At 35.3% G+C, this 12538-nt stretch overlaps 1 protein-coding gene across 5 annotated transcripts in view; it reads right to left on the reverse strand.

Annotated features, from left to right (window-relative positions):
* The window catches only part of hdx (highly divergent homeobox), a 102984-nt gene that overhangs the window by 9552 nt on the left and 80894 nt on the right, over nucleotides 1–12538 (reverse strand). For 4 of the 5 annotated variants that reach the window (XM_028815959.2, XM_028815962.2, XM_028815960.2 and 1 more), the window contains 2 exons: nucleotides 10306–10388; nucleotides 7748–7828 (listed from right to left, as the gene is read on the reverse strand). In XM_028815959.2, coding sequence (XP_028671792.1) covers nucleotides 7748–7828; nucleotides 10306–10388 — 164 coding nt within the window. Of the gene's footprint in view, nucleotides 1–3771; nucleotides 3877–7747; nucleotides 7829–10305; nucleotides 10389–12538 lie in introns of all 5 variants that reach the window. The other variant, XM_051935084.1, reaches the window with a different exon arrangement.

Here is a 12538-nt window from a genome sequence, read left to right on the forward strand (position 1 = left end):
GTCTGTGAAAATTATTAAGCGACTATGGTTGAAGTGCGTGCTCTTTTTTTAATACAATTTTCTCACTCTCTTATCAGAAAACATTTGATAAGGTGTAATACAAGAGGCTGGACATCAAATTAAAGAAGTGGGAGTTCAGGGTGATGTTTGTAGATGGGTGCAACATTGGCACAGACACAGGAAGCAGAGGGTGATGGTGCGAGGAACCTTATCAGAATTGGCTGATGTTAAGAGAGGTGTTCCACAAGGGTCAGTGCTGGGGCCGCTGCTATTTTTAATATGTATATATAAATGATTTGGATAAGAATATAAGTAAAGGCTGGTTAAGTTTGCAAATGGTACCATAATAGGTCGATTGGCAGATAACCTAGAATCATTACAGTGGTACTTGGACAACATACAGGCTTGGGCAGATTTGTGGCAGAGGAAATTTAATGTCAGTAAATGTAAACTATTACACACAGAAGTAAAAATGTTAGGTATGAATATACAATGGAAGGTCTGAAAATTGGAAGCACATCTTGAGATGGATTTAGGAGTCATACTGGACTCTATAGTATCAACTTCCAGGCAGTGTTCAGAAGCCATTAAGAAGGCTAATAGAATGTTAGGTTATATAGCACGGTGTGTAGAGTACAAGTCCAAGAAGTTGTGCTTAGGCTTTATAATGCACTGGCAAGGCCTCATCTGTAGCACAGTGTATAGTTTTGGTCTCCAGGCTACAAAAAGAACATAGCAGCAATGGAAAAAGTCCATAGAAGAGCAACTCAGCTTATTCCAGGGCTATAGGGGACGAGTTAAGAGGAAACCTTAAAACAGAGGAGTCTTTTCTATTTAAGCAAAAGAAGAATAACAGGAGACATGATTGAAGTGTTTAAAATTATGAAGGGAATTAGTACAGTGGATCGAAACTGTTATTTTAAAAGGAGTTTATCAAGAACATGGGGACACCATTGGAAACTTAAGGGTAAATTTCACAAAAACATTAGGAAGTTCTTTACACAGAGAACCATGGACACTTGGAATAAGCTACCAAATAGTGTGGTAGACAGTAGGACTTTAGGGACTTTGAAAACTAGAATTGATGTTTTGATAGAAGAATTAAGTGGATAAGACTGGCAAGCTTTATAGGGCTGCATGGCCTGTTCTAATGTTCATAAGAGATTTTTTTTTCTTTTTTCCTAATTTTTTTTCAGCTTCACTGTTTTCAGCCTACCCAGTTGAAATTCTAAAAAAAATACCTCTGACAATTTTAGAGTTTGCTTCCTATACCTTTTGGAGACTCCCTTTTATTTTAAAATATTGAATAAGCCTATCCCAAACTAAACAGATTGCATTTTCATGGCTCTTCAGTAAATGGTGCAGTAGAGTTTCTTACACTGATGCACACATGTACTATTCTATATGTACTATACCCTAAACATAATTAAATAAATATATAAACATAGAACATGGAAAACAAAGAAAATCGCAAAAATGTGAGAAATGTAATGATGAATTATGATATTTAACAGGACTGATATTAAAGGAGAGCAGCTGAACAATCAGACTAGTGTTCCTGTTATCCAAAGCATGTACCTTCTGTTTAAAAACTGTCTTTGATACTGCTTGTCTTGGTTTGATATTATGGGAAATTGTGTTAACTACAAAGGTAAGAACAATCATCCAGGAGTAGTTTTAATTCTATAAATGATTGTTTATCAGAGTCTATGATTTATTTGTGCAGGTCTCGGTCATATACCTTGTTTTATATATCCTTGTTTTCAGTGCTTTTTTGTCTACATCAGTGGTTTTCAACCTTTTTACACTTGGGGACCAGTGAATATAGGAGAATTAGCTTTAAATTTATAAATGCTCCACAGAAAGGTTGCGAGGATTGACATATTTTGGCAAAAAGTTTATGTGGAGCACAATTTTAATTTGTTAACTCTGTCACAGTATGCCAAGTATACATTTGTACTGGCTTCAAAGTTCCATGAACCTCTCCTTTTTTGGTATGGTCCAGAATACCCACTTTTCTTAGTTTCTTGAGCTTGCCATCACACTTCTCTTTTCTTTGTTTTCTTATAGATTAGATTAGATATGGTTCTTCACTGTTTGTTGGCATTCTATGCTTTGCACTTTTGGCTGAGCACACGCAGGTGCTTGACCCTATGACTTGAACTTTGAACTGAAAATCACTGGAAAGCTTGTGTAGTGGGATGGGGCTTAACAAAAGAAATTTACAGTTATTCATGGTTTCTTGTTATAGTAAGTAATTTACAGAGACACATGAAAGCTTGTAATATTTAAACAGTAATAGAAACAAGCAATTCACCTTACGCAGCACTTGGCAGATGAAAAATTCAGTTTCACACCCATGGTCTACTGTTACAGTGCTGTTCAGCAAGTACGAAACCAAAATTTTAATGTACCACTAGATGCCTGGAAAATAATGTATTTCACTGATGGCCTTATGTATGTAGGTTCTATACAATTTCCTAGTCACCAAATTGTTCAGTATCACACTCAATTACAGAGAAATGGATTCTTCAAGCAAGCATTTTTTTTCTCCCATCTTTACTAATTTCAATGCAAGGTCCAGAGAAATGGATTTCTATTTTGAATGCACTAAAGATTTAATGAAATAAGATTTAAAAGATGTGACGTGCTCATTAAGTAGACTTGTGCTGAGAAAGACACTTTCATTTAGATTTCATCTGATGTTGTTAAAACTAGGAAACCACTTTAAAAGATTTATTGCCTATTCTTTCAGAGGATGCATAACCGCTGCCAGCCTGCTTTATCAAAAGGAAGAACAAGGTTGCTGTTGTGTGTTTTCTCCATTCAAAGGCCATTAAAAAGTCCTGTATACCAATTTTAGGAAAGGGTAACACAGATTATTTTTGTCATTTAGGGTGTATTGTTTATTTCAGTCTGTCTTTTACTACTTCTTGATTTTATTGCCTTAGCCGATTCCATTATATAAACAAACACTTAAAAGGGAAAAGAAAAACATCTTTAAATCAAATTGAATGAACACAAAAAGAGCTACTATTATATCATCTGTCTTGTGCTTAACTTGATAATGCTGAAGACTATATATTAATCTATCAACAGCCTTGATAACCTAAAAGCATGAAAATTAAGATAAACTGTAATGCAAACCACTGCAATTTAAATCCAAACCATTCCCTAAAACATTGTAATTTGTAAATCACCATGTACATGCGCAGTTTAATACTATTTAGGTAACCCGATCTAAATGCAGCAAACAGCATACCTAAGGTGCATTATTTTTTATAGTGATTCCCGATCAAGGGCACAATCTCCTAAAAACTGCCAAAAGACAGTGCATGGTTTCAGGCATACTGAATCTAGTGTTGCTCTGTTTAGGGACTGAATTGAGGTTAAACATTTACGGACAAAATAGTGAAATTTGTTTGATTTGTCATAGATTCATTTAATCTCTATATCTATATAATGCAAATTTAGTTTCAGTTTGGCGACCTTGCATGACAAGCAGTAACCCAATCATGTATACACAAAGATGAATGTCGGAAATTCTGGAGACATAGCCAAGATATGAAGTATTCCCACTTGTTAATGTAAAATAAACCACACTGTACAAACAGGCATTCTAGTGTACCAAACTATTTATCATTTTCTAATAAACAGATTAATACAGGGAAAGCTCTCCTTACAAAAAAATAAACTGTATTTATTTATCTATTTATTTTAAACATATGTAATCAAAACAGAATATATTTTTGAATTTTTATCCAAACGTACCTCCACTTTCAAAACTGATTATTTCCTACTCAGGGACTCAGAAACACAGAGTTTCACTAACATCAACTGCCACAGAGAAGTATCAGCCTTAGTCTGGAACCCGGTCTATAGGAGAAAATAAAACTCAATACTGCATTCACTTGCACGGTCAGGTTAATCTTTAATTAATTGGTTTATGTCTTTGCAGTGTAGGTGAAAACTAATGTGTTCAGAGGCAGTTCAAGCAAGTATACAAGCTAAACAAAAGAAGGCAATGCCAAAGTTAGCCAAACACTGGCTCCACCACAGTTTCACCCTACTATTGTAATTAAGAAGGAGAATTCATTTAAACAGAATAAGAATACAATTCTTCAGGATTCTTTTTGAAGAGGTATTTGGGTAGTAAGAAGTTGGCCAGGGTCAGGGATAATGCCATGTAAAAACCACCAAAAGAAAGAGAGCGAGATGGCCACACTGGCAATTGGAAGGGTCCTTTATATGCCAGAGGAACAACACAAAGGCGGTTAGACAGCAATATGCAGAGAATGCGTATTGGCTGTCTCAGAAACAAAACAGGTAGGAGGACTAATACAGAGATGACACAGTTACAGCCTTTAAACTAATGCCTGAAACTCTGCCTAAAAGAAGAGTGAGGCTATGGTGGGTAGGCAAAAGACCATGAGGCCTAATGGACAACAGCTGGTAGCATATGGACAGTAGTTTGGAAAATTAAGCCAGGCTACCCAAAGGCAAAGTAAGGCTGGGTTGTCAGGAGGTCAATACATTTCCAACAAATGTAATTTAATAGCACAAGTTTCTAGACTTGGGGACTATGCTGCTTTGTCTAAGGAATGAACAGCATGGGCTATATGGGAGGTTTGGTCCTTTAAGGGCTACAGAAGGCCCAGTGAGGCAGGGACACTGTGATTTGAAGAATGATGTTCCTGTAGTAAACATTGGGGAGTCTTGGATGCTGGAAAGAGGTTTGAAACTTGGCCAAAAGTCACCCTGGCAGGAGGTTTAAAGCCACATCAAGCAAGAGGAAATACTGAGTCCACAGGTGGGAAGAAAACTAGGATAAACTCTCACTGAGGAGAAAAAGGTCAGGTTTAGGAGAAAGAAAGACGGTGAGAATTAATTCAGAATGATGCTTTTCAAATGGATATGGATATCAAGAGGCCATCATAGTCTTAACTATGCATTGTTTAATGTAGTAAAAAGATAATTTTTAAAAATTCTTTCCAATATAATATTAAAAACCCACACTAAGGAAACTAAGCAGCTGACAAAATTTCTTCACTTTGGTTCAATGCAGTCATGTGGCATTTGATCGGGCACATATCCTGTAGTGGTTTTGAATAGATTAGTAGCACTAAGAACATAATAAAAAACATACTTCACTTACGACTTAATGTATAAGTCCATCCCTTCGTATGATGGTCTGAAAGCCAATGTTTTTAGCAATATTTGCCTGTTTGTATGCAAAACTAAATTATGTTCATGACTTTTGTCTGTTTGCTAAGCCTGGGGTCTCTCTTTCTTTGGAGTTGAAAATTGACATTACCTCATGATTAATAGGAAGGTGTCAGCAATATATAACTTCAATGTTACTACTGTTATTACTTTGGTTTTTCTTCTTGCTAACAGGGAGCTTTTGAAAGGACACTAGGCATAACTTTATGATTATTATGAATATGAGGTTCCATGCGGACATAGTGCAGTTTACACAGCTTTCCATCCTTAAAAAAGTAATCATTATGATAGTTATTTTTATTTCTGCATGGCAAAGAATTAATACTTTATGAAAATGTATTAAACCTTAAAATAAATGTAGCAGAAAGAACACTACTAATAATCAGCTAAACGTTCTTCTTCTGAATGATGCCTAGGTAATCTTTTGCAATGGTGCGAAAAGTGGCTCCAACCAAAGTGAATAACTATTGACAAGAGGGACACCGAGATATGACTGCATCACTACATAAAGCAGCACTGTCATTTTGGTAAGGATTAACTGTGGTTGAATATCGAAAGGAACTAGCAGAGCATGGATACCAATTTCCGTAATGTACTATTGCATACTTCTAAATGAAGGGAAAAAATATCAATTAAGGGAGTGTCTGCAGTTAGACCAAGAGCCTAGATGACTTAGGGACTCTATATTCTGGTGCTATAATTATGTAAAAAGAAAAATACCTTTAGATACAGTTTGTATAAATAGCAGGTATATTTCTGTTCTCAACATTACATTTATCTTTCTGTTGCATTTTATGTTTTAATTTAAGAATACTTATTAGTAATAGTTTTCTAATACAGGTAGGTAGTGCAGTGTGAAAGTAGAATTAAAATTAATTATGGTGCAATCCTTAACTGGATTAAACCGTTTCAATAATTAATGGATGATTACCCTATGAATAATCAGCTTGGATAATTTCATAGTCTCCCTATCTAATCTACTTTGATTTCTCATTCACCATGTGCATGTTATTGAATACTTGTGCTAACAAAATACAAAATTAAGGCAGTTAACGTCCAAGAGGAGCATAAAAACGAATGCACTCAGTTAGTATTCTGAGGCCTTCCCAGATTAATGGCCTGCTGCCAGAACAATGGTAATAATTTGGCTACTTTAGGTTTTACTTAGTAGGAAACCAAACACAGCATTTCATTATTCAACTGTTAAATTTAATGACTAAAGAACATACTGCTGCCTGAGGACCTACATTATTTGCTATCATTAAATGAAAAATCCAAGCTGATGCCAAAGCACGATTCTACCACTACATGCCTGAGTTGAGCTGTGCATCCCCAAAGTTCAAGCAAGAAAACAACTTAGAAACTACACATTAGGAGCTAATCAGATTAGTCAAAACATTATAGTTTAATGAAGGAGTGGAAGAAAGCAAAAAGAAATTAAGGCAAAAGGTCAGCTGGTGCTGAACAATTAAAAATGGCTTGTTCTGTCCTTGTACAATGAAATCAGAAGATTGCGAAAAGATGTGCAGGCTGTCAGAATGCTTAAACATGAATGCTAAAAAACAAAGGACAGACACACCTTGTAGTGGACTAGTACATTAAATCTATTTAAGCAGTTACATAATCCTAAAAATGTTATAGTTAGTCTCTCCAACTATGCAGTAAAAAGATGTGGAATAATTTGGGGTTCCACTCTCCTTTACTCTAGACAACATGCAGCTTTAAAAAAAATAAAAGTCCTAAATATAATGCCAATTTTATAAACATGCCTGAAGAAGAACTCACATTTTTAGAATGGGCACATCAACATTGACAACTAATACCAATAGGAATATTGTAGAAGAAACTAAAACAAGGAGTTAAAATTACTAAACCTAAACCTAAAAGATTGAAGCAATTCACAGTGTAACAATGAGCCAGAATTTCTCACCAGTGTTATGACAGACTGCTTACAATTACAAAATAAATTTAGTTATAAGCATAAGAAGACAAAGCTAGCTATCATTCACACAGAAGCATTTGATATTATGAAAAAACACCTCTCTTTAATTGTAGTATTACTTGATTATCCAGGTATGTCCCTGGTTTTCTAGTAACATCCAATTTCAAAAATGTAGAAATATTCAGAAAACAAGAGGGAGAGAGGCCAAAAAAATTTCAAAGTACTATACTGTACATCATTGAGGAAAAAAAGGGGGTTAATATTTTAGGAAGGAAAATGAGAAACAATAAGTCACCTCATTGTAAAATGTCTAAGAGAGAACCAAGTGTACTGGATCTGTTCATCATAAAAGATCGAGATCAACATTTTTTCTGCTTAACACTATTGACAATGCAATGCCCAGAATTTATAATGCCACTAAATGTTAAAAGGCATGCAAATAATTTTCTCTAATTTAGCAATATCTCATGCAAATGCATAAAGACAACATTCTTTAATTACTCTTTGGAATTTAAAGGCCAGAATAAGAAAGATGATATACACACCAAGACATTATCTGTGTCATTAGTAGAAATGGTTTACCTTGAATTCTAGAAGTGTCTGTACTTGTTCTAAATCTGAGGCACTTGTATCTTCTTCCTGATCATCAATTATTTCTATTTTCTGCCATGAAGAAGGAAAAGTAATCAATATTTATTTTACATATTTTATTTTTCAGCTAGCTGCCTTCCAAAGCAAAGGATACTACTTTGCAAAGGAAAACAAAAGATGAATAATCACAGCTAAACATTGAAACACTGGGTTTTACTTGCAGATATAGTAACCAAGGTCAACCTTATAGACTGAAGAATAAAGAAGATTAAATGTAACAGAATAAGGTCTAAAAAGTAAGACTGAGATTGGGTATTCAGGTATTATGTGACTATTAGATAGAAAGTCATCCAAGAATGTGTTCCATATGGCAAGGCACATGAAGGCTACTAAGTGTTTATTTAAAACTGGAAAGCTTGGCATTGTCAGAGTGAATAGACTAGCATTAGAAGTTCTGGAATGTCTGACAGACTGACACAAAGAAACCTGTGATGACTGACATTGACTGTTATTTACAGCTTTTAAGGTACCAAAGTAGCAAAGTTTTGAAATTGTTCTGACATCAGATATGAAGCCTGTGCAACTGAGCTATATGAGGAGCCAAACAGTAATCATTTTTGATCATTTTGATGATTGTAGCATTTCACATTGTGAAGAGAACTAAAATAAATTAATTTAGTAATAATGATGGTGTAAAAAATATTTCCTTGAATAAAATGAAGCAATAGGGTGGGCATTTACCAATATTCAATGAGCAATGAAATTAAGTTTTGACTGCAACAAGACATGATTTCAAAGGGTATTGTATGCATCCAAGGCTAATGACAAATCATGGTGGGTTAAGTTTACAAGATCCAGTACAGTCAAACATCCCAAGTTCAAGTTCAGGAGGGAAAAAAAATGTTTTTTTAGTTTGTAGCCCTAGAAAATCTATAGTTTCCTAAGTAGTGAGCCTTTGCATTGGTGGAGGTTGGAGTATCTAGGAATGACCTTCATGGACAGTTGTGTATCATCAGTATATAAGTGGAAAAAAAGATTAGTCTACACACTTTAGAGAACATAATTGCTATAAATTATAGACAGGCTTTCTGCAAATAAAGTGGTTTAAGATATTTTAATTTGAATTTAGCATACAACCTTTTTCATTTGTTGAGACAGGAAATACCAGTCTATCATGAAAATTCTTAACTGTGGTATAATCATATACTGTACTAGCCATGTGCGCCCAACTACTTTGCGCGTGTTAACGTTGTCTGTGAAGGGATCCCTGTTTAAACGCGGCTGCCAGTCGTGAACTGGGCCCTTCGTCGCACAGCATTATGATTTTTTATAAGGGAAACAAAATTAGAAAACAAAACCCTTGGACATTGATTCGATAGGAACGGCCTATTTGGAATCACTATCCGAATAGTAATTATGTGGTGGTGGAGGAGCATTTCTGCTTCTCTCCATTCACAGTCCGTCTCGTTTTCATGACGCTGTCGTTTCCTGTCACGATCTCTTCTCAACCTTTCTCCAGTCTCGCAGGTTGCTTTGTGGCAATCCAAAGAGTAAGGAAGAAGCAATGCTTCTTTCTTGAACTCCAAACGCCGACTGATGGAAAATCACAGAAGTGTGCCCGACTTATATACTCTGACTGCCGACTCCAAGAAGTGGGTGAACATTCGATTTGGACGAAGTGCTGCCAACGACGGTTGATAGAAACACAAAAAGCAACAGTCTCGACAACGAAGCAGTTGTTGATGCCAGATCTAAACACAAAGAACGGTGTCAACGCCAGATCTAAACACAAAGAGTGCTATCGACAGTGTTTGTAAACAAAAGTAACAACCAAGGTGTTGTGTATTCAGCCAGTACAAACAGCACGTAGTCTCCTTTAGTTCAGTCCTCTTTAATCACCACACTCCAACCTCATCCAACGATCCTCCCTCTCACTTCCTCTCCTCCTCCATCACTACTGCCCTCTACTGAACACAGCAGGAACACCACACAAGGCAGTGAATTCGCGGACAAACAAAGATCAAGATCCAAATGAAGATTATATATAAAGATAATGCTCTTGTGTAGGAGAATGTATAGTAGGGAGTCAATTACCATATTTTAGATCTATAACAGACTTATATTTTGCAGCAACAATTTTAACTAAAGTTTTTAGTTTATTCTCCCTTGATGGAAACTGGACATACCTTCTGTTAGCCTGATTTATTTTATAATCCTAAACCTAATTTTAAGAGGTAGATTTATTTATTTGGGACCTGTACATACATTCCTTTTTCTGCATATTTTCAATCAGATTGTTTGTAAATGTTATACTTTGTATTTTTGTTTCTATTATAGTGTATATCAGTAAATTTATGCAAATAACCTAAGCCTCACTTCAGTGAACACACAAGATTAAATGGAAATTAATGTCAATGCCTGAATGATTTGAAAAATGTTAGATCAGAAAAACATACTAGTGGACAGCAGCAGAGTAGAAAGAGATAAGGTAACTTCCTAAGGGAATGAAATGTAAAAAAAGGAAAAAAAAAACAAAAACATACACATACCACATTGTCTGCTAAGGCAGCATTATTGACTTCTCCATCTCCATCTTCTCCATCCTCTCTTTGATATGCGTCACTTGCTCCATCTATTAGAAATTTTCAAAAGTCACATTTATTCAGACTATTCATAGAGATTAATTTCTAAATATTGAAAAAAGTTTAAAAAAAGAGATGTAACATCAAAAATGTATTCTAGTGAACTACAGGGCTTCACAATTCCTAGTATAATACATGTCTCTAAGTAAAACCGGCTTGGTCTATATCAAAGTCAAAGTCAAACCACACATTCTACTGCAATCAAAACTGACAGAAAATTTCCCTTAAGGAAGTTCTTTCACATTCAGCACAAGAAAGCACACTTTTATTAATTAGTTTAATTTATTATAACTTTTATTAATTAATTACTTGAAATGTTGTAAGAATTGTATAATCCTGGTATTTGCAAGCTGTTTGCTCTTCTGTATTTAAACAGTATCATTTTATTATTAGAGCAGACTGCAGATTTGAAAAATGGCTCAGCTGAAAGGTTAACTGAAGATCTGATATCTGGACATTGTGCGAGTCACTAATTCTCCTAAAAATAGATGAATTTGTCTTGCTGGTACATTTTTTTATTAAAAAGTAAAAGGGATGCATTGTATTTGTAAGTCATACAGTAAAGAAATATATTTTTAACTTGTAAATGGTATTGAGTGTGATTTCGTATGCTTGCAGTAAACTTTATCAGAATTGGGATCATATTTAACTGAATAACTTTATTACATCTGAAAAGAGCATATTTACATGCAACAACAATTTTCCATTAATATGCTCATACTATATAAATATTAAGCAATATTAATTCTGGAGTGATATAATCGATTAGTAAACATCCATTCAGATTTCTAAATTATCATGTATCTGACATTTGTGTCTTTTGTTTAAACCTCTCGCAATACTTCTTTTTATGTCGTGTCCTCAAAACTAACTATCTGCCTGTGAAACATTTCACCTGGACTGACTTGACCAAGTAAATAAAAGGGGTGTATGAATGAAATAAGGCAAACTGTCAACCAACACTATGTAATCCAAGTTTAGGGTCATTGAGGGCAGAACCTCAATGGGTTCCAGAATCCAGTGACCTTGATGAAGACTGGACTCCATCAGTACTGTGTCTCTTCGGAGAATCCCTGGGTACAGCTGGTTTGACTTTATGTCAAACAAGCAGTTGCTCATAGAGTCACTGCGTGTCTGCCTTTGGGTTCCCAAGCTGTTTCATTGTATGTTGGGTATAGCAACACACTGTACCAGTGCATGCTCCACAACCCTGCCTGAACTAAGGGCAGAACTATCCCAAAAGCATTAGTAACAACACTTAGTGATATGCCAGTCCATGTTAGAGCATATTCACGCACATCCATAGTCACCAGGGCAGTATTGAGATATCAGTCAACCTTAATGCAGGTCTTTGGGATGCAGGAGGAAGAACTCAGCACCCAGGCAAAAACCTATATAGATGCAGGGGGAATATGAAAACTCCACACAGCAAGTGACTGGGCTGAGATACAGGTTGTGCCTGTTTGGAATGTTCAGTAAAAATAGTGACAGACCAAAAAAAGTGTTAAATCAAGTGGCAGGATTTTAAAGAGTATTACAAAAGGAAAATCAGACATTGCGAAGACTGGCAAGAAAAGAACAATCATCAAGTTCAACAAAGTCCTTTAAATTCATAGTCAAAGAAAGAAAACTAAAACTGAAACCAGAAATGACTAAGTCAGAATGTGCTCAAAAATTTTGTTTTTTTGCGAGGTCTCTCCTTTATTATTCAATGAAATTTTTTCAACCTGGAAAAAATCTAATTCCCTTTAAGAGAATCTCTTCTGATGTTTTCTGGATTTGGGGATAATTTATTAATGTAACTTTAAAATAAAAACACTGAACTTGTACTGAACCTTTTTATCTGCAGTTTTTTTTTTAATTTAACCACGACCGTGTCATGAATCACATGGGATATGTCTAACAAATAAATGGCATTATAATAATGATTTTATCACAGATTCCTAGATGTTTTTCTTGAGGTAGGATTCAGTTCCTGTTCACTTGTTTGCTCATTGCCTCTTTTGCGGGTGGAGATATGACAATCCAACAAGCCCCCTGCGCCAAGCAATATTCTGCTTATAATCTTGCTTTTACTTCTGCTGTTCCGTTTCTGCAGCGATTATGTTCTGTCATGGCTTGTAATAACAGACAGATGCAC

Source organism: Erpetoichthys calabaricus, chromosome 12 (genome assembly GCF_900747795.2).
Source record: "Erpetoichthys calabaricus chromosome 12, fErpCal1.3, whole genome shotgun sequence".
Taxonomy (NCBI): domain Eukaryota; kingdom Metazoa; phylum Chordata; class Cladistia; order Polypteriformes; family Polypteridae; genus Erpetoichthys; species Erpetoichthys calabaricus.